Source organism: Dermatophagoides farinae, chromosome 9 (genome assembly GCF_024713945.1).
Source record: "Dermatophagoides farinae isolate YC_2012a chromosome 9, ASM2471394v1, whole genome shotgun sequence".
In the NCBI taxonomy this organism is placed as follows: Eukaryota; Metazoa; Arthropoda; class Arachnida; order Sarcoptiformes; family Pyroglyphidae; genus Dermatophagoides; species Dermatophagoides farinae.
Window position 1 is genome coordinate 1626520 of NC_134685.1, and position 26673 is coordinate 1653192.

At 32.8% G+C, this 26673-nt stretch overlaps 3 protein-coding genes across 6 annotated transcripts; all 3 read right to left on the reverse strand.

Moving 5' to 3' along the window:
* Positions 1-200: 200 nt before the first annotated feature.
* LOC124498348 (uncharacterized) lies at positions 201-5212 on the reverse strand. Of its 2 annotated transcripts, XM_075733892.1 has the most exons (2): positions 605-5212; positions 201-549 (listed from the first exon to the last, which is right to left on the reverse strand). In XM_075733892.1, the coding sequence occupies exons 1-2, from the start codon at positions 5210-5212 to the stop codon at positions 526-528; spliced, it is 4632 nt and encodes a 1543-aa protein (XP_075590007.1). In that variant the 3' UTR covers positions 201-525. The 2 variants fall into 2 exon arrangements, with proteins under 2 accessions (XP_075590007.1, XP_046918047.2); XM_047062091.2 differs by having other exon boundaries at positions 201-5212.
* Positions 5213-6186: 974 nt separating this feature from the next.
* Positions 6187-11333, reverse strand: Dbct (Dihydrolipoamide branched chain transacylase E2). Of its 2 annotated transcripts, none has more exons than XM_047061491.2 (4): positions 10735-11333; positions 7537-7812; positions 6639-7468; positions 6187-6530 (listed from the first exon to the last, which is right to left on the reverse strand). In XM_047061491.2, exons 1-4 carry the CDS (start codon positions 11009-11011, stop codon positions 6294-6296), a joined length of 1620 nt encoding a protein of 539 aa, XP_046917447.2. In that variant the 5' UTR covers positions 11012-11333; the 3' UTR covers positions 6187-6293. The 2 variants fall into 2 exon arrangements, with proteins under 2 accessions (XP_046917447.2, XP_075589981.1); XM_075733866.1 differs by having other exon boundaries at positions 6639-7462; positions 10735-11249.
* Positions 11334-11971: 638 nt separating this feature from the next.
* LOC124497807 (microtubule-associated serine/threonine-protein kinase 3) lies at positions 11972-26469 on the reverse strand. Of its 2 annotated transcripts, none has more exons than XM_047061484.2 (8): positions 24084-26469; positions 20052-20191; positions 17964-18079; positions 17803-17882; positions 17538-17710; positions 16770-17471; positions 13878-16703; positions 11972-13815 (listed from the first exon to the last, which is right to left on the reverse strand). In XM_047061484.2, the coding sequence occupies exons 1-8, from the start codon at positions 24730-24732 to the stop codon at positions 12277-12279; spliced, it is 6225 nt and encodes a 2074-aa protein (XP_046917440.2). In that variant the 5' UTR covers positions 24733-26469; the 3' UTR covers positions 11972-12276. The 2 variants fall into 2 exon arrangements, with proteins under 2 accessions (XP_046917440.2, XP_046917441.2); XM_047061485.2 differs by lacking the exon at positions 24084-26469 and adding an exon at positions 21171-21359.
* Between the last annotated feature and the right edge of the window lie 204 nt (positions 26470-26673).

The following is a 26673-nucleotide window of genomic DNA, read 5'->3' on the forward strand; positions in this document are numbered from 1 at the left end:
TCGTTTGGATCATGATTTTTTTTTCTCTGGTCATTCATTTTGGTAATAAAATAAATTAAATATATATACAATCATTTGATCTCATTTTCATTCGATTTATTACTTTTTTTTTCATCGAAATATTGATCCTCAATCCTCAATGTTTGTGTCTATTTACACACTGTAGAAATACGAATAACGAAAGAACAGAAAAACGAATATTTATTTCAAACTAGGTTTTTATTTTTGATAGTATTAATCGTATGAGAACAAGAAAACGAATAAAAAGATCACATTTTTTCATTGGATATGTTTTAGATTTATATACTGTTTTTAAAAGTGGTTACATGAAAAAAAAGAAAGAAAAGAAATTCAATGTGCATCGAATTTTTTGTGGGTGACTTTCAAATCGAATTAAATTGTTCTATTGAAACGACGAAACACCACAATCTTCCGCCCGCGAAATTGGTATTAAACCTGAAATTGGGCGCCATAATGATGACCCTTGAAAATTTATGCGAGCAGAACGGATATAACCATCACGACCTATCGCCAATTCTTGTATTTGCCCTGTAGGCCAAATTTCTCGTTTAGTTTGTTCAGGTACCAAAACAAAATCACCAACTTTGATAGACGAAGGCTGCGTTTTAGGCCGGAAACGATATAGATTGTAATATCGGAGTCTTAATAATTTTGTGAAACGTTTTTTAAGATCAACGTTGAAACGATATAAACGATCCAAATTGACAGGCTTAATATCTGAAACATTCTCAGGAATAAGATGAAGTGGGCGATGGAAGCAGAATTCATGAGCTGAAATCGGACGTTCACCAGCCAAAATTGGTCTTGCGTTAACAATAGATTCCACTTCTCTAAAGCGTAGAATCGCAACATATAATGATCGACACTTTTTGTCATACATGGACAAACACGATTTTACAATTTTGACAAAACGTTCGGCAGAACCATTCTGCCAAGGAGCCAACGGCGTAGTCGTCCACCAAACAACAGACATACCAGATTTTTCTAGAGCTGCCTTGATAGGCTTAAAATTTGTGCCGTTATCTGACAGGATGAATTTAGGATATCCCACTTCATGGAAGACAGAATTTAATGCACGAGCAGCAGCTAAAGGAGTGAGATTTTCGAGAACGCCAATACGTAAACATCTCGTAGACAAACAAACAACAACCAAACCCCAATATTTCTTGCCATTTTTTAATTCAAATGGTCCGAAACCATCAATAGCAATTCGACTGAATGGCCCGCTAAAAACGTCTATCTCGTGATATGATGGCCCAAACGGAACAGTAATTGCTTTTCCACGACGACTTCTACAAATTAGACACCGATAAATCAAACGATTCATAGATCGATTAGCGTCACCAATAATGATTTCTGGAGGTATTTGTGCTAGCGAAAGCTTAACGCCATTATGCTTAGCCATACGATGTGCGACCAACAATAAAGCATGAGCCAGAGCTGAGCGCGGCGGGATCCAAACCGAATTAATCCCGTCCCTCATGCGGTAAACAATCAAGCCACGATCATCTATGAAATGATCATGAGAACTTTTCAAACGTTCTCCCATTTGAAAACAACGAAATAACAGGAAGCGAGAATCAATCATTTTTTCTTGACGGTGCTTCGGAAGCCATCGACGTAATCTATCAATCCATCGGATCATTTTTTCAACAGACGGAAGGTGATTCAGAAAATTCTTAAAATCTAAATCCATATCTTCTTTTTTGATGGAGCAAACGGTTACTACTGGACATGGTACTTCCGATAAATCTGACGATTGTAGAAACCAAGGTTTTCGTTTGATATAGTCACCGATTGAAATAGGTCGACTAAATAGATCTGCTGGATTCAAATTTCCAGGAATATAAAAAACGGATGCTTGACACTCCGATACCATTTGTAGGATACGCAAAAGCTTCTTTCCAATATGAAATTTAAAACGATTTGGCGAAGAATTCAAACGATCTAAATTAATTCTTGAATCTGAAAAGATGTGTACAATAGGACGAATTTGTGAATCATCCAATAATTTCCGTACTCGAGAAACCATCTTTGCCAAACCACATAAAGCCAATAATTCTTTTTCGACAATTGTCTTAGACTTCGGAGCCACTTTGCTCTTCCCAAACAGCAAATGATTTCCCAAATAGATACAAAAACCAAGACCAGTTTCACTAGCATCAGCAAAACAGTATAAACAAGACGTATCTGAAATATAACGATCAAAACTAATTTCTTCCAATTTTGACCAATCAGCGATTGCGGCATTCCATTCTCGAGCGCAATCATCATCAATCGTAGAATCCCAATCATTTGTGACGATACGAGAAAACAATAGTCGTAACTGAAGTTTCAAAGGATCAATGATTCCTAATGGATCAAATATTCGGCCAATTATCGACAACATATTACGTTTTGTTAACAAAGAAGACGATAAATCACGATGTTTCAAACTAATAGTGTCGTCAGGAATATTCCACAAGAGGCCCAACAAACCAGCGCTATTAACAGATGTGCCATCCGGTACTGAAATATTTGAACAAATTTTATGCATCTCGAAGCCAGATAACGAGAAAGCACGTTTAGCGTCGGACACACATTGACGTAAATCTTCGATATTGTTAGAACCGATAAGTAAATCATCCATATATGTAACACCGGAAAGCAATTTACGAGATGACTCATTATCAATTGAACGGACAATTCTATCTACGACTTGTGTAAGAATTGCAGGAGAAGATATAACACCAAAAGGAAGTACAGTCATCTCGTATTTTTTGATTTGACCATCTTTTTCTCTCCACAACAGGCGAATAAACTTCCGATGATCTGGATGTATCGATATTTGCAAGAAAGCTTTTCGTAAGTCGGCGGTACAGAAATATTTAAACAGTCGTATACGAAATAAATGTGGTAAAACGTCCAAACCCAAAACGGATCCTTTCCAAAGCAAGCTATTTAACGACGATTCTCGACCAAAAGATGCATTAAAGACAATACGAACGGGCGATGAAGAAGATTCAGCACGAAGAACTGCATGATGTGGAATGAAAAAGCCATCAGAATCGTTCACTTCTACGGCTTGGCCAGAAGACACGTATTTCATGAATTCATTTCGATACAAATCATACGATTTTTGAGCTTCCAAACGATAAATTAGTTTATTTAGCAGCGTTAATGCTTTCGGATAATTAGACGGTGGGCGTGAGTTGGACAAGAACGGAAGCTTTGCTTCGAAACGTCCATTATCTAGACGAACCACATGCATGTTGAAGTCTGTATCATCATCTTCGTCTTCATCATCTTTATCGACAGCTGAATAACCGATCGCAGCGACTGGACCGTAATGAATATCTCCAAATTTTGACTCCCACTTAAGCGTATTCAAAGGATCGATTTTGGTAATTCGCGGAAGCATGTCTGTTCCAATGATCAAATCACAATGTGGTAAATTCGGTATAACGTAAGCATCGATCGACACGCGGATAACTTCGGATTCCAGAATAACCGATATTTTCTTATTCGACATTGTTACGGATCCACCAGAAAAGCCGGACAAACATATAGGGGAAACGGTAACACAATCATTAAGGTTGACCAAACTATTCCGTATTAATGTGAATGGTGAACACGTGTCTAACCAAACCATACATTTTCGTCCACATAAATTTATAATGAAAGCTGGACGTTCTATTGTTGTGGAAGGTGAAGCTACACCATTAAATTGAGCAACTAAAGCTTTACCGGTCGACGAATTAAAGCTAGCAACGGTGGAAGAGACTGATGACGAAGAAATATTCGCTTCCGGAACTGATGATGTAGAAGCCATAGAAAGAACGGAAACTGCAGCAGTAGTAGATGAAGGTGGAGAAGCAGATGGATTAGACAATGTTGTTGATGCTACAGACGATGAAGTAGACGAAGAAGCAGAAGATGTTGCAGAAGAAGTTGCAGCCGAAGGTTGATTAGCATTATTGTGATTACGTGAATTCTGATGATCGTTTAATCGAACTTGATGCAAAACAGTTGGATGATTCAATCGACACACTCTACAACGAATAGAGGCTGCGCGAGAGCAAGCATTAGCACGATGTCCAGGCAAAACGCATTTGAAGCACAAATTATTCGAACTTAGAATTCGTTTTTTCTCGTCAACTGTTAATGTACTTTGACAATCTGCCGATGAATGATTCGATTGATGACAAAAAAGACAACGTGCAGCGGATGTAGAAGCAACCTGTTGAGTAGCTGGTCGAAATGGTCTATTTGCTTCACGACGTTCAAATGTATCTAGGCACAATGCCGACTTATATAATTTCTCCAGCTCTTTTACCAACTGGGATAACGTTTCTACATGACATAACTTTTCACGCAAAGATCGACCACATTTCCATAAAACTTCCTTAACCAGAGAATTAGAACGAGATAAATAGGCAGCTCCCAGGCTATTACATGAGCTAGAAATTCGACGTACTTCTTTTAGCATAATTTCCAACTTAGATGAATCAAAAGGAGAATTCACGAAAGCTAAAGAACGAATTCGTTTGATCAAATGTTCATCGACCTTATTAGGATCGCCATAGTAATCATTCAAAGAAGACCATATCGATTGCAAGGTTTTCTCCTGGCGAACCAAATCCATTGCACGATCCAAAGCATCATTCTGCAACACTTTAAGAAGAAGATTACGTTTTTTGGTATCCAATAAATTCGGGTTTTTCATAACTTCATCCTCGAAAGATAAACGAAACGGACACCAATTCATGACATTGCCATCGAATGACAACAAATCGGAAGCACGTACAGACGACGGATAAGCCAAACTATTAATTCGAATCGGATTATGTAGAGAAAAAGACAGATCACCTTGCGATGATGATGGATCACGATGATTAGTGGAAGTTGCACCAGAACCAGCCTCGTCGTCGAATTCAGCAGATAACTCAACATCATCTAAAGTAATAGATGCCAGTTGATTTTTCGTACGTTCCAATGCGATTAAAGCTTGAATTTTCTGTTTGTATAGATCATCTTTTGACTTTTGCTCGTCGAAATCATGCGGATTCTCCAATAAACACAATTCACTGACGATATCGTATTCATTTTGTAGACATAATAATTGTTCCAACGATAAAACAATCATTTGCTTCGATGCTTTAGTGATCTTAACGCGAAGAGTTTGACGTTTGGATTTATCTTCCGACATCATAGAACGAAAAAATATTAACACAATTCAAAAATAAAAAAGATGTAGAAATACGAATAACGAAAGAACAGAAAAACGAATATTTATTTCAAACTAGGTTTTTATTTTTGATAGTATTAATCGTATGAGAACAAGAAAACGAATAAAAAGATCACATTTTTTCATTGGATATGTTTTAGATTTATATACTGTTTTTAAAAGTGGTTACATGAAAAAAAAAGAAAGAAAAGAAATTCAATGTGCATCGAATTTTTTGTGGGTGACTTTCAAATCGAATTAAATTGTTCTATTGAAACGACGAAACACCACAACACACACACACACAAACATTGTTGATTGCCGGCGTCATATACTTATATACACACACACACACACACACGATATATCGATAGCGCCCGAAATTTTCTTGTTATATATATAAACAACAATGGATGATGATATCGAACACCACACCTAACTAATTTAGATTTCTGTGTGTATTTTTTTTTTGTTTACATTGGTGTTTGACACCCAAATTTTTTTTTGTCCACCCCCTCCTTTTATCCGATCCGATTCATTCGTTGTTGTTGTTGTTGGAGTAATTTGAAATTCTCAATTTCAAAAGCAATTTCAAGAGTTTGTGTGTAGGTCATGATCATTATAATGGTGATCATGATGGCGATGGTGGTGGTCGTCGTCATGGAACACAATAGTTACCGGACACACACACATAATGGGGTATCATTAATTGTGTGGATAAACTATTTTTTTTTTGCTTTTTTGCTTTAAATGATCTAATTTATTTTGATTGTCATTGACGACTACTACTACTACTACTACTACTTAGTAATAGCAAATCACTCAAATGGGATTCAATTGTCGAATTGACATTAATTTTTTTTATAGTGGAAATAAATAAATAAATAAATAATGTTATGACGACCTTTACATTGATGACCTTTGACATTCAAGATTGTATATGGACATGATGAAATTGATTTTTTTTTCATTTCATTTTTTTTATTTTTCAAAATTTTCCAAATAATTGTGTAACAAACAAACAAACAAACAAACAAAAAAAATGGATGAATATATATTTGGATTCTTATAGAAATATTCTGAATGGATTTTCCAGATATTCTTTCCATAACATACAGAAAAGTGTCATTGTTGCACCATCAATGATTCGATGATCAGCTGACCATAATACCTGTATAATATGTGCTCGTCGTATTTGTTCAGATTGATCATCAATAAAACGTGGTAATTTACGTATACGACCAATGGCACCGATTGCCACTTCACCAGGCATCAATACCGGTATGCCGAATATACCGCCAATCTATTGTTGTTGTTGTTGTTGTTGTTGTTGGTGGTGGTTAACCAATATGAAATAATGAAAACAAAAACAAAAAAAAAATGAACATTCTACATCTACGAATATACTTACGGAACCAATGTTTGATAATGTAAATGTTCCACCACTTAGATCGCCCATACCCAATTGGCCTTTTTGTCCTAGTTGCTGTAATCGATTTAATTCATTTGCAACATCTATGATGCTCATCTGATTGACATTTTTGATGTTAGGTACCAATAATCCTTGTTTCGTATCCATAGCAATGCCTATATTATGTGCACTACGATATATTATCTTTTCACCTGACAAATCTATTGTCGAATTTAATAATGGATATTCCATCAATGCTAACGATGCTGCTTTGATAAAAAATGGCATAAATGATATCGGTACATTCTTATCAGCAGAAATTTTTTTCATTTCTGGCCGTAATTCAACCAAACTTGATAAATCGATTTCTTCGCTAAGGCCAAAATGTGGAACACTTAATGATTTAGTCATTGTTTTGAACATTCCTTTTGTTACACTAGAAAATGGTTCAATTCGATCTTCGGTTATAGATTGAATGGATGCTGCATTCGGTATTGATCGCTGTTGTTGTCTAGGCTCAATGGGCGACTTTGTTGTTTTCATTGTAGACTCTACTTTAGTTGTTGTTGTAGCTATAGTAGGCTGTTGTTGTTGAGACATTCGTTCCAAATAGCCAAATATATCTTCTTTAAGAATTCGGCCATCTTTTCCAGTACCAATAACATTATTTAGATCAACTTTATGTTCAATGGCCATACGACGTACAGCTGGTGTTGTAATGATTTTACCACCACCAAGATAATCTTGTTGGTCATTACTGCCATCAACGGCAACAATATTATCCTGTTCATCACCATTCATAATAATTTTTTGATTTTCTGGTTCTGATTCTAGATTGAAATTAATTGTATCAAAATTAATTATAATCAATGATAATTGTCATATATTAATTAATTACCTGTTGAACTATCTTCTGAATCGATTAATATATCGATTAATGGTAAACCAACTTTGGCCGTATCATCTACCTGATAGTAGATTTTTTGTATTTGGCCATCATAACGGCTTGTAATCGTTACAGATGCTTTATCACTTTGTACTTCACAAATATTATCGAATTGTTGTACATGATCACCAATTTTAACAAACCATTCTTTAATAATTACTTCGGATATTCCTTCACCAATATCCGATAGATTGAATGATACGATTCGGCTATTTCCACTTAGATGTCCTGAAATATATAAAGAAGAAAAAAAACATTGATAAATATTCGAATTCGAAAATCGTCATCGATGGCTTGATTGTGAAAAATGAATGAAGAATCGAAAAAGAATAAGAATCGAAAATAGAACCAAAAAAAAAAAAAAAAAAAATGATGACTCAAACACACACAAATAAAAGATTAGAGAAAAAAAAAACAAAAGTCTAGAACAATAAATCATTTCGTCGTGTACATTATTATTACATAAACCCCATTTATTCATTATTATTCATCGTTCATCGTCGTCCATTACTTGTGGACCAAACATATGTCGATGTCAAGCATCGAATATTGTGTGTGTGTGTGTAGTGGGAGATGGAAAAATTGAGAGCTCCCATTTTTCATTTTTTTATAAACAAAGATGAATGCAAATTCACTTATCATGTTTATTGTTGTTGTCGTCGTTGTTGTTGTTGTTGTTGTTGTTAATGAATCATCATCATCATCATCATCATACTTATATAGAATTGTAGAATATGAAAAAAAATTCATTCGTCAGGATATTTACACTTTTTCTTTTGAGACAAAAAAAAATGTTTTGTGTTTCATGTTCGTGTTTTTTTTTTTTTGGTTTGTTTGTTTCGAGTGGCAAAACTTCAACAAATGACCAACTTGAATGAGTTTTTTTTTTGAAAACAAAACAAAAAAAAAGATCATAAAATTGAAAATGACAATTCAATGGGCCACCACCACCACCACTTGTCATTCTATTTTTTTTTCATTTCATTTCATTTTATTATGTACCACATCAAAAGAAAAATTGGTGCATACACATTTTATGAACAAATTGATGATTCGAATGAAAAAAAACGTGTGGATTTTTTTTTTTTTTTTTGCTGACAACAACAAACAATCAAGCAATCGAAATATTCATTTTTCGTTTCAATTCATTTCCCCATCTACGAAAAAAACGAAAAAATTCTTATTCAATTCAATCAGCAGCAGCAACAAAACAAGGAAAAAAAACCACCGAAATTATTCTCTTCATCAAATGTGTAAAGGAAATAAACAAAAAATCTAATCAAAAAAAAAAAAAAAAAAAATGAAAAAGGATGACAACAACAAAAAAGAAGAAACAGAAACATGTATTCTGTAAACGTGTATTCAATATTAATATACACAAAACAAAACAAAAAATTGAATGGTATATAATATTGAATTATAGTAATTGATTTGGATTCATTTTCATCTTCATCTTCATTTTCTTTGATTTAGCTGGCCATTGAAAAAGACATTTTTTTCACAATTTATTTCTTCTAGTTATTCTTATTTTGATTCTCGAGAAAAAAAATTCCTGATTCTCGAATATCTCTGATAGAGAGAGAAGAGAGAGAGAGAGAGCGAAAGTTTAAATTCTTATTGAATGAATAATTTAGCAATTTATTTAATAACAACAAAAAAAAATGAATGAAGAAAAACGCTCAAAACACATGAATAATAATGAGTTTTGGGTTTTTTTTTCGGACAACAACAACAACAACAACAACCATCATCATCATCAGAATGAGAGACAAAAAAAATGTCAAGGATTTTTGTCCTACCTCGGTGATCTAGGAAATGTCAACAAGGCTATCGATTTTTTTTTTGTTTGTTGCACTCACTCCTATTTTTCGTTTGTCAAATGAATTAATTACCAAAATTGTCTTATGGTTGTTGTTTCTCGTCTTTTCTTGTATAAATAAATGGCCAAGTTTTCTACCAATCACACACACACATTTTCAATGAATTTCATTATTCAAGTTCACACAAAAAAAAATGAAAGGCCATGAATTTCATTGCAAATTTTGCAGAAAATAAATAAATAAATAAAATGTTCCCGGTTCCAAACATTTTGACACTTTGAATCTAATTTTTTTTTGTGTGTGTGTGTGTATGTATGTGACCATGCATTCAATGATTGGAATGATTTGGAATATTTTGTCTCTTCATAATATATAAAGAACTTTTATCGACCAAATTCGAATTTTTTTTCCTCTTCTTCTGTTGGACCATATTTTATATATAGCCTAAAAGAATAAAGAAATCTTTTTCAATGTAGAAAAAAAAGAAGATAAATCATTCGACAATGAATCGAAATTGGATGTTCAATTCAATTATGGATCGTTTTTTTTCTTTCGTTTGTTTATTATTTGGTCCATTTCAATGTGCGTGTGTGTTTGTGTGTGTTCATTCATCTAATTCATCTTTGCTGATATTTTGAATGAATTTTGTTTCGTTTTTTTGCCAAAAAAACACCCACAAACAAACCGGCCAGAATTTTTTTTTTGCGTGTTTTAGTCCATTTATACTATATCATCATCATGAATGATAATACTGGAACCTTGATAAAACGACTACGAATGAGCACGAAAACAAAACAAAAAAAACTGAAATAATGATTACTATATTAGCAAACCATGAGTATATATGGATACCTAAAGTTTTCCATAATTTAAAAACTACCGTAGACCATCAAAGTGAAAAAACGTTCATTTTAATTAATAATAACCATCGTAAATATCATTATTATATCATGGAAAGTAAATCAAAAAAAAAAAAAAAAAAAATTCTTTTTCACAGAAATTCCATAGAATCTCAAAGGGAGAGAGAGAAAAAAAAATTGTTAACTAGATTCTTTTGAATCATGAAAAATAGATGAATTCTGAAACTAGTGAAACTGAAATAGAGAGAGAGAGACTGAAACTGTGAACGGCCCATAAACAATGAAAGGTAGCAACAACAACAACAGCAACAAAAAACAATTAAAAACGGATCAATTTTCAATCATTCATCTCCGGTAATGAATGAATGATTTTTGTGAATATAATATAATCAAATTAAATGACAAAAAACAATAAAATGCGATGGATTGAAATTTGTTTGTTTGTTTTGTTTTGTTTTATTGTCACTCACTTTGATTCGTGTTCAAAGTTTCCATTAGAATTGATTGTGGATGTTGATTTTTCCATTGAAAATGACGATGACGATGACAATGATGATGATGATGATGATGATGATAGTGGCAATATTGATTTGCATATTTTGGCTGTTGTTGTTGTTGTAACGTAAATAAACCTAATGAACACTTTGAAATTGATGATAATAATGATGATTGACATTTATTCAATATGGTTGCACGAATCCAATTATTCGTTGTAATTGTTGTTCGACGTAAATAAATGGACAACATTTTTGTTTTGTTTTATAGATGAGAACAAAAAACAAAAGAGAATCAGAAAAAAAAACAAATTAAATGCCTGGCAAAGATTTTTATTTTTCTTCTTTCTTCCAATTTCACTCACTTATTTACTATCAACAATATCGATGAGGTCAGAAAAGACACAATTTATGGCAGACGCCTTCATCATCATCATCATCATTGATGATGATGATGATTAGTGGATTATCAATAACAGGATTTTCTTCACCATTCATTCATTCGTTTTATGAATATTATACATTTGCTCGCATTATATACATTAAGATGATGATGATCACATCAAGTTTCGAATGAAAAATACAAACACACACACACAGCACAGTGTGTGTATGGCTCACATATCATCAAATCGAATGATAACATCCATCTCTCTTTCTTCTTCATCATCATTCAAGGTGAACATCATTCGATGATCATCATCATCATCATCGAATGTATTACATGATTATTGATTGATCAACAGAAAAAAAGAGAGCAAAGATTTTTTTTTTGAATTTTATTTCATCAATTTGTTTGTTTTGGGAAATAATAAATTTTGGAAAAAAAATTTGACAATTCAACATAAATAATAATAATAATAATAATTGATTGATTGTATACAATAATCAAAAGGTAATGATGGTGGAGAGAGAGAGAGAGAGAGAGAGAAAAACACAGGTTTCGAGGAGAGAGTGTTTATTGATTTCAGTTGTCGTTGTTGTTGTTGTTGGAAAAATTTTGGATTTTTTTTCGATTGAAAAAAACTGAATGGATGTGAAAAAGGAGTATTATCATCAATCAGTCAGTCAGTGAGTCAGTAGTAATGGTTTTTTTTCTCAAAGTGATACCTATATAGAATTGAAAGAACGTCAAGAATTTCCGTTGAATTAAACGAAAAAAAAGAAGAAAATTCAGATTGGTAGGTGATACAATAATCATCATCATTATCCAAATAAAAATCCGTTTTTATATGGATTACAAAATAGCCAAAAATAGGGAAAACAAAAATTGCATGGGCAAAAATCGTATACATTGAACAAACAACAGCACACAACAAATCAAATGTAGTAAAATGATAAGATTTTTGTTTCGTTTCGTTTTGTTTTGTTTTGTTTTGCAGAATAATCAATGTGTGTGTGTGTGTGTGTGTGTGTGTGTATGTTTTAAAAACAAACAGACAAACAATTAAAAGATAAACAAACGGGTTAAGATATAATAAAATCATATGACAGGCCAATAAAGTAAATGTCAATCAATCAATCGATATCTTCATCATCATCATCATCATCATTGTGTTGAATATTTCTTTGTTGTTTGAATTTATTACTACGTGATTTAGCCAATTGTTTAGTTGTAGTTGTTTTTGGTGTATTCAAACCAATTGATGTGGATGATAATTGTGAATTGATTTGGCCAACACCTCGATTCAATAATCGAAATAATTTATTCTCTTCTTCATTGTGTTCATGCTTATGATTCTTGGACTTATCATGATCATCATCATATTTGATTTTATCTGAACCAGAATCGGATGATGATGATCGATCCAAAATGAGTGATTGTTTATTGCTAACATTTTCCACCTTTATAATTGGTCGATCGGCCATCATCATTGTTGATGAAGTAGATGCAACATTATTTTTACAATCCGATACAGATCGAGCTAAATTTTCACGTTTCGATTTTGATAATACGATTATTCGTGATGGTGATCCTGATTTATTATCATTAGCCGATTCATTTGTGTTCCCGGTTGGTGTGGTTGCTGGCGAATAACTATTAGGTGGCTGTTCAGTAGATAAACCTAATAGTAGTTTCGAATAATTTACCATAGATTGATCCATCGATACAGATTTTGGTCTTGTTTGTATGGAAATTCGCTGTTGTTGTTGGCTATTACTATCGATGGTAGTCGAATGAGCTAATGGCACTAATCGATAAATTTTTTTCGTTGATGATTGTGGTGCAACCACATTCGGAAATGCCAATGGTGATGGAGATCTTGAAGTTGGTGAAGTTGATGATGCCAACAGATGACCAGTAGCTGGATTGGTTGCCGATTGAACTGGAGAACCACCACCTCCGTTCGATCGAGCTAACGGTGACAATGGTATATGACCACAAGATTTACGACGTGGTGAACGGAATGGTTTTAATTTATATTTGAGGCCATCCAAACTCGATGGACGTGATGATGATGATGACACAGATGATAATGCAGGTGAATTTGGCACCGAATTCGATGGCGATGAATCAACTGATGAATTACCAGTCAGATTTGATGAATCTGAATGAAAACTTTGTGTCAGACGTTCATTCAGCGATCTTTGTCCAACAACGGTCAATGTATTCTTGGATGAACCAGAAGTAGCCAAAATAGGATTAGTAGGGCAATCGCTACCCTTAGGAAATGATTGAAAACTTCGACTAGGCGTCAACGTCGAAGGACTGTTGACCTGTAATACTTTGGCTGATTGTGATAATGGTGATGTAGGTGGTGTGGATAGTGAATGTTGTCTATTCTGGGTCATTAATTGATGAATATCGGCACTGACCCGTTTTGAACTAAGTCGCCGTAACAAGCTCGATCGTTTTCGTTTATCAGAATCACTACGTTTGATACTGGCTTTGACATTACGATGCAATTTGTTCATCTGAGAAGTTTGTAATGGTCTTTTAGCCATTCGACTAGTACTTGGATTACGACGACGGCCACCAGTTTTGATGGTCGTATTCTCTAAAGGCGTTGTTCGGATGTTAATGACATCACCACCCGAAAACATTAATTTCAACACCTAGATTTAAATGAATGAATGGTAAAAAAATAGTACGAAATATACAGTGTTAAGGATCATACCTGATGATGAAGAAGACCTTGAATTGGTTCTCCATTAATGTGTGTGATCAGATCACCAGGACGAAGACCTGCCTCAAAAGCTGGACTATTATTATGAACTGAATGTACCAGATGATGAACGGTGTAAATGTCAGATTCACCATGATAAACTCGAATGGCCTTTAATTGAAAACCGAATCCACCGGGACTTTTTCTTAGGATAATAGGCGGTTTAAGCGATAATGATGAATTAATTTCACGATTAGGTGACGCATCCCGTGAACTGTTATTTGAACCACCTGATGAAATGCTCATTGCTTTTTGATGATCATCAGCCGGTATAATCAACGAAAGACCTGATGCTGAAGCGGATTTAATCACAGACCGTGATGACGATGGTCGCGATGAACATGAAGATGATGCTGGGGGCTGTTTGGTAGCTATTGTGGGTGATAATTGTACGACAATCTTCGTACCATTGTTTGATGATGATGATGGTACAAATAATGGCGGCGAATCAGCAGATGATCCACTTTCCGATGGTTGATTATGATACAACGTTTCAACGAGATCCGAATTTCCACTAATAGATTGGCCATCAGTTTTTCTAGAATCACCTGTATCAGAATCCATACTGAAAGAAAATTTTGGCAACATAAATTGATTCATTGTTTTTGGTGGTAATTTCGGTACAATTGTTGTTGTTTTCATTGCCTGATCAATGGCTAAACCGGATGATGGTGATGTTAACGTTGGTGATGATGATGATGTTGAGTCTTTCGATTGAGCTCTAGTGAAAGAGCTGCTAGTTGTTGTTGTTGTTGTTGTTGTCGTTTTATATTTTTGACTATTATTGCTTGTATTCAATGTTGATGATGATGATGATAATGTGGATGATATTTTCGGAGTACTATGAGCATTAGGAATTTTGAGTATTGGATCAACAACAGAAGCAGTAGGAGTAGCTCCTGTACCACTGTTGCCTTTTGAAGAATGAGTTGATGGATTCATGGATGATGCATGACTGTTATTTGAATCCGTTGTATGAATATTGCTAATTGTTTCCGATGCTGGTGGCGACGGCGATAACGGTGCTTTCAATGTAATCAAACGATCTTCGGTGACCGATAATGAACGTGAGATCAATAATTCTGGCCTAGAAATTTGATTTGTCGATGATGATGATGATGAGGAAGAGGTGGTGGTGGTGGTGTTGGTAGCAGTAGTGACCAGCGCTGTCGCTGCCAAGTTTAAAGGAGCGAGGGAATTTTCCGAACAAGTGGTTGTCGGTGTTGTAAGACTAGCGGTAACATCTTTTAATGATGATGAAGAATTGGATGGCCGTAATAGTGATGAAACGCCACCATCAGAAGAATCACCAGAATTCTCTTTGTGGATATCCACACGACTATAAACACGATGATATCGTGGTGAACATGATGAAAATGAACCAAACAATGAACTATCGTCCGTATCATGATCATCGGAATCATCAACTTCATGATTGTAACGATCTAAACGTGTATCAAAATAACTGGTATCATCTTCGCTTTCCAATTGTGGAACAAATTCGGCTTTCTGTCTCAACAAAGAATTCCAATCGATTTCATCGAAAAAAGGATGACACTTGACTTCTTGTGCGCCACCTGCACCCAATCGATCTAATGGATCATGTTCAAGCAATCGTGTAATAATATCTTTGGATTCATCGGTAAGTGGCCAATCTTCTTCATCGGGCCATTCAATACTGTCATTGATCACATGAGCGAATAGTTCTTCAGGTGTTTCACCAAAGAACGGTACACAACCAATTAGGAATTCGTAAAGTATGACGCCAAGGGACCACCAATCAACAGTTTTGGCATAGCCTTGACGAAGAATCACTTCAGGTGCCAGATATTCTGGTGTGCCATATACTTGTTTATCAGTAAATTGTTGTGATTCTCGATCATAATAGCCTTCGGACAATGACGTTGCCAAGTTCATAAGACCCATTTTGGATAGGCCAAAATCTGTCAATTTGATATGTCCCAGAGCAGTGATTAAAAGATTATCGGGCTTTAAATCACGATGAACAATGCCGAATATGTGTAAATATTCGACAGCTAATACCGTTTCGGCGAAATATAAACGTGCCAAATCCAATGGGAATGGACCAATATTTTTGAGTAATGTGGCACAATCACCACCTTCCACATATTCCATTACCATACAAAGATATTTTTTTGTTTCAAAACTACAAAACATGCTCACGACAAATGGATTGTCGGTAAAACTCATGATATCACGTTCGGCAAATACTTGTTCCACCTGATTACGCATAATGAGATTTTGTTTACTAATCTTTTTCATGGCAAAACGTTGCCTTGTTTCGGTATGACGAACCAAATATACGGCTCCATATGCACCATTGCTGATCAATTTTATTATTTCGAAATCATCTTCTGATGGTGGTTTCGATACCTCTTGTTCGAATGTTGATTCGATATTCGATTTTCGTCTTGAATGATGTTGATCCAACTCTTTAGTCTCATCAACATCTTCCAATTCTTTATCAACCGATTTATCACTTGAGAATAAACTTTTATCGACTGTTGGCGATAACGGTATGTCGGATAATGGATCTTGGTTTAGACCAAGTTTACTAATTATATATTGAGGTATCGATGTTTTCATCGTTTGACTAAAAGATTTGGCTTCACCTTCAGCCATCTCCAAATACCGATAAAATTCTTCCGGATCAAATTCCAAACATTCAAGAAGACGAGCTGGACGCGAAACAATGACTAATAGTTTACGTATCAATATGCATAAATGTTTGGCCGATGTGGGAGATTTTTCACGACACTATCAATAAGAATGGACAAAAAAATTAATAAAAAAAAACCTGACATTCAAACAACAGACACTTACATCGAGCAAAAGTTTTTCCAAATTTTCGTACATTTCGTAAAAATATTGCGTTGTAATAAGTTTATCTTTTGATTTTTGTACACAATCTTTGGCCAGACCAACAACTTGATGATGAGCGAAACGGAACACGGCATCCGAGGCAATGTCATGATCGAATTCGGCTTTAAGTTGTTCATCGATGAAACGTTGCAGTTTTTCTTCCATTTGTTGTGTAGCTTTCGGAAATCGTTCTTTGTAGATACTGTTGACAAGCACCTTTTCATCATCACCAGTAGGAGATCGAATCGGACTACTAAGGCTACGAGATCTTGGCCTTAGAATTGTTGGCCGACAAATGACCGTATTCTGTACGGTATCATCTTCTTGTCCACTATTACTATCATTAGATGAACAGAAAGATGAACTTTTCTCTGATGAACCAGCTGTAGTAAATTTGTTTAATGGATAATGATGACCAGCAGGAACAACTTGTAATTGAGAACCAGTACCATTATTGGCTGAATTAACATTTAAATGATTGGAACCACCACCACCACCATTGTTGTTATTATTGGAATGTGAAACACCGCCATGTTGATGATTATGATTATGCATTAAAGCATGATGATAATGAGGTGAATGGCTACTAATCGATGAATGTTCATCATGTAATGATGTCAAATGGCACATCTGATGAATCTTTTCTTGTGATGAACATTGTGACTAGATATGGATAGATAACGAAATTAATTCCATTTGTAAATGTAGCCGGAAAAAAAGCGATCTTACCGAAACACTTGAACTTCCAGGTGTATTTGTACCATAACCACTAGATGGTAACGATGCTACTGACCATCTACGACCACCTTCGAGCATATTTTTCTTTACATTATTAACATTGGAAGAAACAAAGGAAAAATGATTGAATGGTGACATGTTTCGTGGACTATCAATAGGACTATCTAAACTCGAAGAAAAAAAAAGACAAATATGGAATGGAAAAAAAAATTATTGAGCAATGAAAATATTTGAATTTAAGAAATTCCATTCATACTTTGCTGAGGTAATGGAGATCTGGGCATTGTAGGCGATGTACTTGATTGTAGAAAACTTTTTCTTGATGTTGAACATCGTCTTATGGATGAAAAACAAAACAAAAAAAAATGGACAATTAAAATGATGAAGAAAAAAACAACAACAACAACATATGCTTACTGTATCCGGCGAGGACAGCAACCAGAATTGAAACCACCACCGCCACCACCAATACCGGCAGCCATAGCAGCATGATGTGATGATAACGACAACGATGATGTTGATGATCCTTCTTTCTGTTTGATACAAGAAATATTTTGATTATTACCATTATCATTAGTTGGGTAATAATGAAAATACATTTCACAGACAAAAAAAAAATGTTTTTTTCTGTGGTGGTATCCTGTGTTTCTGTTGTCAATGTGTGTGTGTGTGTGTGTGTGTCTAATAATTTAAATAAACAGGATGTTTTTCATTCAACAAAATTTGATTGAAATGAACAACAACAACAACAAAAAAAATGTGACGAAGAAGAATTCAATTCAATCAATCAGAATAGCGCGACACAAATTTGTCGACTTTGACAATCTGAATCAGAATGATTGAATGATTGAATGAATGATTTTGGCTTGAAAAACATTTTTTTTTTCGTTCTCTCATCAACTAAAACACATCAATTCAATTCAACATCCTGGCATTATAATTTCAAATTTGATTGTGTGCCTCTATCAACAACAACAACAACAAATCATTCTCTCTCTCACTAAATTCTCTATCTAAACGAATTGATATAACCGAATTTTTCGAATAAATAAAAAAAAACAACCACACACACACACACACACACATGACTCGACATATAAGCATATTATGGCTTTTTGGATGGCTGACTGGTTTGATGATGATGATGATGATCGTGTTTATGCATTATAACAAAAAAATAAAACAGTAAGATCATGAAGAGATGATGATGATGATAATGTGTTCATTTAGTAGTGTTTTTTTTTTAATATCTGGATTCGTTTTTTTATAAAAAAGAAAAGTTTTTTTAAAAAAGAAACAAAATTCTGTATACACCATATGTCTGTATGTAAAAATGGCATATATTTAGTTGGTTGAATGCAAAGCAAAGCAAAGCAAAAAAAAAACTGAACAAAGTATAAATTGCATATATATAGATGTATAAACCACCAACAACCAAAATCAATTCAAAGGAATATAAACATCATCATCATCAATGACAACAGTAAAAAAAAAACAAGGACCAATTAGCTGGTAAAAAGAGAGAGAAAAAAAATTCTCGAAAAACACATATCATGATCATCATCATCATCATGTTTTTTTTATTGTGGACCAATTCAATTGTTTGTAAATAGTCGGCCATTTGAAGAATGAAATTGATAAAACAGAAACAAAAAAAAATAGTTCTGAATGGTTCCGTATGGCCACCGTCAAATGAATGGACATTATCATCACCATCATCCATTTGTATTTTTTTTTCTGATTCGTTTGTTTTTTTTTTTATTCTTTTTTGTTTTCAATTTGTTTTTTTTTTGAATAAAACATTAATTTTTCAACATAATCAATGTACACAAACACACAAAATCAAACAAACAGTCAAATAGTCAAATATAACAAGGAATCATCAAGGAATGAAAATGATTCCATGATCATTGTTGTTGTTGTTGTTGTTGTTGTTGTTGTTATTTTTCAAATGGAAATCAAATGAATTTCCAGAATTTCCCAGGAGAGAAAAATAGAGAAAAAAAACCATATAGACAAATATTTCAACCAATTTTAGATCAAATCAAACTGATTGGGATTGATAATTTGGCCCTTCATAAACAGAGTATATGAGAATAAATTGGAAAAAAGAACAAAAAAAAACATTACCATCATCATCATTGGATGTCAATCATTTTCATTTCCATACAATCAGAATAATGAATAATGAAAAAAAACAAACCAGAATTAAAGAATCAGAATATATAATTCTGGTTTTTTCTCTCTCTCCTATTTGCGTTCTAATTGCTTAAAAAGATAAAAAGCTTTAGCTATGTTTTTATATACTTCTATCTATATTCTACATGTCATGTTTACATAGAAAAATTTGCCATAAATATCTGCAAAGTTTGTTTTACAAAAAAAAAATTGATGATGATGAAATTGAATAAATTAGCCAAATTAAAGTGATGATGAATGAATTTTATATACTTGTGCGCATGCATGTGTTTTTGTGTTTTGTTTTGTTTTTTTTTCTATACTTACCATTGCCAATGATAATGATGGTGCCGATTGACCACGTAATGAATTACGAATTCGTACCAAATTTGTTGTTGCTGTCGATGATGATGATGATGATGATAGGCCACCACCACCAACACCAAAATTTGAATCATTTAATGAATCTGTACAAACAAACAAAAAAAAACGGTAAATGAAAAGATTAATTATTACATAATTATAAACAAAAATCAACAGTAGTTGAATATTGAGAATTCAAACATTGAAAACAAACCAACAACAACAACAACAACAACAAATGCCAAATGTGTGAAATTATTCATTCAGAATTCTTACAGAATTCATTATCATCATCATCATCATCATCATGATCATAAAAATTTGAATGACAAACCGCCGGTCATAGATCACACAAACAATCATCTGTATTCATTGAAAATGGTGGCAAAAAAAACCAAAAGACAAAGAAAAAAACTTGTACTTGGTTGTTGGTGGCCATTTTATATATAATTGCCCATTGGTATATGATGATTATGATGATGATAATTCATTCGTCTATAAACTATCAACAGTTTCAATGTAATGCATTGAGATTATATGTCATATAAAATGGAAAAAGACAGACAAGAGACAAACAGACAAATAAAATGAAATGAAATTGATTTTCTTCAAATACAAAAATAAAAATACACAACAATCAAAGCTTTGAACAGTTTTTTTTTTGGTCAATGCGTGATCATCAACCATTATCATTATCAATGATGATGATGATGATTGTGGCCACGAAAAACAGCATCTACTTGTCAAAAAAATAAAATAAAATAAAACTGTCAACTGAGTGTGTGTGTGTGGTTCATCATTATCATTGATGATGAACATTGAAAATAGAAAACAAAAGAATAAAAAAAAAATTCTTGAAACGAGCATGTGCATTCTGTACTTTTTTTTTTGGCTAAGCAAAACAAAGTAATTTCAAGTACAGACAGGAAATCAAACACACACACACACACACACAGAGACAATCATTGAAACAAAAACAGTAGCAGTTTGTTTTTTAAACAAACAAAAAAAATCAACAACAACAAACAACAATAACAACAACAAACAACAACAACAGGAATAACCAAAAAAAACAATACATACTATAATACATGGCCATTGTAAATGTTTCAATAAAACGATTATAATAAAAATCCAAATGATCAATACTGCCCATGATGATTGGTTAATTGATTAATTGATTGATTGATTTGGAAAATAAAAATTCACAATTGCTATCTGATCAAATGAATGAATGATGATAAAAACAAACAAAGTAAAAAAAACAAAACACTGATGAATAAAATGATGCTATTCAACAGCATTATATATATAGTAACAAACAAACCAAAAAAAAAAAAAATTTAGAATCATCATCATCATCATGATGATTATTAAAAGTAATTTTATATGCATACACAAATCACATCAATGAATGAATGAATGAATGAATGGATGAAAGTTGATAATAAAAAAAAAAAAAAAAAACAGTCGACAAATTTCATTAGTCCGTTGTTGTTGTGGCCAAAAATAAAAAAAAAATCTGACAGATAAAATGGAAGCCACAATATAAAATCAGACTACTACCGGCTACAATCATTATCATAATCATTCATATATTATAAAATATATGAATGATGATAAGATAAGATTTGTGTCATCATCATCAACAACAACAACAATATCAAATAAAAATGGTTTTTTTTTTCTCTCTCTCTCTCTCTCTCTCTCTCTCTCTCTCTTGGTTGTTATTGATCCGAAATTAGAGATTGATTGATTGATTAATATCAAATATTAATAAATATACGTGTCTGTGTGTGTGTCCGTGTAATATGCGTGATGATTGCGTTTCATTATTAAATGTTTATATCAGAAGTAAAGAAAATGAAAAACCAAAATCATCAAACGGAAAAAAAAAATTATTTCATTCATCAAGTACACATGCATACGGTTAATGTGTGAATAACATTGATAACGATAATGATGATGATGATGATGATGAACAAAATACAATATATAAAAAAAAGACATATATAGGTATAGAATTGCAAATAATAAATAACGACAACAACAACAACAAATATATAGATCATTATCGAAAAAGTTCTTTGTAGTTTATCATCATCATCATCATCATCATCATTGGTGTCGGTGGTGGCCATACCAAATTAAGAATGATGATGATGATAATAAAAATCTTGATATTTACCGACCAAAAATACTAATAATAATTGATTGTTTCTATGGAATCACATCATCATCATGTGCATTTTTATTACATCTCTCTCTCTCTCTCTCTCTCTCTCTAGCTAACCAATGGCTAGTTTCACACACATACAAACAAACCATATATATTAATATTTTCTAATCAATCTCTCACTATGGTCAATGATGAATAATTTAATATAAAAAAAAAATGAATGTAAAGAATATTTTCAGTGAAAATAGATGGACACATCCTATTCCTAATTCGCTTGTCCTATTCATTACGTTTTATCCGATTCACACTCAACAAGTTCATTAGTACAAAAAAAATTAAAACAATAAAAAAAATGAACCAAAATTTTTTAAATTTATGTTTTTATATGTATGTGTGTATGTATAACATGTGACCAAACCTAACCGGCCGAGTGTAACGCTCCGTGTATGGAAAAAAAAACATAAAGCTTGTGCCCATGGAACACAACTCTGGGGCTCCTGTATATATATATAATATACAGTGGTCGTAAATCTTTTTTTTTTTTTTTTACTTTCAAATTAAGAATTTATTATATGGTCTCTTCTGTTGTTCATGACCAATTTCATATGTATAGAAAGATAATGAGATTTTTTTTTGTTTTGTTTACTGGTTACCATGAATAATAACCACATATAAATTGTAATGATAAGAAGAAGAAGTAATCATCGTCAAATAAAAAGAAAGAAAAAAAACTTTATGATGAATGACAATTTGGCAATCAAAAGAAATAAAAAAAAATTTACACAAATGGAAAACAACCAAACCAAGAAGAAGAAAAAAAAGTTAATCCATAATAAACACACAATAAATAATCGAACCTTTGTATCCTAAACCATGTGTGTACGTGTGTGTGTGTGTGATAAACAAAACTTTTATTAAACTGATCATCGATAATCACATTTGTGGCTGCTACTACCACACTGCAATCATCATCATATCGAATTCAAAAAAAAAAAAATAATTTGTCAATATACAGCCAATATTTTCATCAATCAACTAATATAATATTCGTTCAGGTTATTTTTTTTTGTCAATGGAAAAGACAAGGAAAAAAAATGTAGATGATTATTCTCATCATCATTCTAATGATGATAATGATACGTAGAGCCAAATAAAAGATCTACAGATGTTTCTGCGTATGTATGTGTGTGTGTGTGTGTGTGTCACAACCATATCCACCAACCATATGCCAAAACATATCATACACATTATTATATCGAATGTTTTTTTTTCTCTGCGATTTCAGGTTTCGCATCTGTGATTCTAGAGTTTTTTTTTATTTTGCATTTTTTTTTCTCACAAAACACCATGTTCTCATTACCATTTTTTCTATAAATTGATACAGAAAAAAAAAGTGAAAAAATTCAACGATGCAAACACAATGATCAACCATTGATTTCATTCATTATAGTCATCGTCGTCATCGTCGTCATCGTCACATTCATTGCATAATTCATTCATCAACACACATTATACAGTCGAATTCTTTTCCATAAAAAAAAACTTCGTTTTACAAAACAACAACAACAACAACCATAACAAACAAACAATTAATGATCGACATTATGTGTCTATGTCTCTGTGTGTGTGTGTAAGGAAATGGATGATTTTCAAGCCAAAATTTAGACAAAACAAAAAACAAATGTTGCCTTGCATATGTGGCTTTGGCCTCGAACTTGGAATAAAGACAAAAAAAAAGAAGAAAAGAATTCATCATCCAGAAAAAAAACAGTGTATGTGAAAAATAGAAAAAAAAACATCGATCAATATACACTTACTTGGATTTGCATATAATAACATATTGTTTAGGCCAGAACCAGAACCAATGTTATTAATATGTGATGGAAAATGCATTGCAGCTATACTTTCACGACGACGACGATACATTTCTGATGGTGTAGATGTAATAACACCACCACCACCACCACCACCACCACCAAAAGAATTGCCCATATTATTTATCGATGTTGATCCACCAACACCACCACCACCGGATTGTCCAATCATCACAGTATTGGACATTTGTCTTGCAAAATTGGCACGTGCACGAACACGTTGCATATGTGTAGATACATAATTAAGATCATCCATATTCCAAAGATGATGACCATGATGGCCATGATAATGATGATGATTATGATGATGATTATGACCAACACCACCACCACCACCACCACTACAACCATCACCCCCACTATTATTATTATTTCCAATTGATAATTCTCTATGCAAAGGATGATTACTACCACCACCAGATGATCCAGGAGAAGTGGATGCCGTTGTAGTTGTACATGAATCAATAGTGGTAGTATGAGATCTTAAACGTAAAAGATTTACATTTGTTATCGTTACAGGTGTTGATTCTGATTGTTGTTTTTGTTGTTGAGATTTTGATGACAATGTTTTTGGTATCTGTTGGTCGGACATTGTTTTTTTTTTTTGGATTTTATTGTTGTTTCTATTTCGGATAATCAAAATGATGATGATGATGATGATGATGATGATGATGACCGATTGTATTATTTATTTATCACCAAATATGATCATCATTCATTCATTCATTCATTCATCCATCCAAATTACATTGAATCATCATGTTCACCAGATGATAAATACTATTCCATTATTGTTGATTCGATCAATATGGTTTTGGGCATTACAATTTTGTATATCAATATTTTTGCCAATCATCATTACAACATTGAATGAATTAATGAATGATGAATTGGTATTGTTGAGTAATAAATGAGGAACAATAAATTGAATACTGTAGTAGTAGTAGTAGTGTGGTGTTTAGATTCAATCAATCGGATTTTTTTGAACAATCCGATCGTTTTATCAGCGAAAAAAAAAATACGAAACCAAATACAAATTGATTTCAAACAAAAGCCATTAATGAGTACAAAAGTTAAGAATATTTCATCATTATCATGATTTGATGTTGTTGTTGTCGTCGAATGATGATGATTATGAAACAGCAACAGCAACAGCAGCAGCAGCAATGTTTAGCTGATTGTTAGCCATACATGGAATGGTGGTAAAATTTTATATTTCTTGTGATGTAATTGACTATTGAAAAGCAACACAACAGTACTGAGTGGCTGAATTATATGATGGTCGATGATTATTTTATTTTATCCCACACACACACACACACATTCAAATCATCAATGATTTTTATTTAGCGATCGATCCATTTACTGTGTGATATTTTTTTTTTTTTTTTGCTGTTGTTTCGAATCATTTGACCTTTTATTTATAAACATGTTTCTTCATCAATATTAAAGCTTAATCTAAAGCAATTCTTTGGAACAAAATATACGTCAAGTTTTTTTCCAGCTTTGTTGTTGTTGGTGATGATGATGATGATGGTAATGGGGGATTAGAATTTTGGAATTATTTTTGAATTCAATTGAATAGAATTTCAATCCATGATGATGATGATGATGATGATAATCGTCCATTATTATCAGAATCGAATATTAAAAATCATGATGATGATGATGATGAATTGAAATTTTATTTTTAAAAAAATTTACACACAAACACTAGAGATAATTTGATTTGCTTTATCATCTACTATATTGTTGATTAGTTGGTTTTTGACAAAATGTTGTTGTTGTTGTTGTTGTTGTCAATTGGTCATTGGCGTTGCTTGTCTAATTTTTTTTCATTCATTCATTCATTCATTTCAAATGTCCAATTTTTTGTCAACCAAAACAAAATAATGATGATGATGATGATAATTATTATTCTAAAAACAAATAAACATCGATATTATTATTATCAACGATTATTTGGCAGGGGTAAACAGAATGGAGAAGAAGAAGAAGAATCCGGCGACACATATACACAACACAGACAACAGGAATCGTTTCGAATATACATATCAAAGTTAATCAAAAAAAAAAATCGGGAAAAAAACGCTAGCTCGTGAGCCAAAAAAGAAAAATCCAATTGTTGTTGTTGTTATTGTTGTTGTTGTTGTAGCTGTCGTTTTCTGTGTATATATTGGTAACAAAAAAAAAAGAAAGAAAACGAAAACGAAAAGGAAAAAAAATAGTGATTTTTTTTCCCCCAACCACATTCAATAGCAAAAGTAAAATAAAACACAACTTGACGTCATTTATAATAGGATTCTATTGCCCAATATTATATATGATGATGATGAGGAATATATATAAAAATAAATGCCGCAGTGATGATGCACTTTGGCTTTTTTTTCATTTCATTTTATTCTAGTTTTTTTTTTTGGTTGTTATACACAGCTCAAATTCAACCCAAAACAAATCTACACGGGCTATATATATATGTTTTTTGTTTTGTTTCTGCTAATACACACATATACAAATGACCTATACTACCATC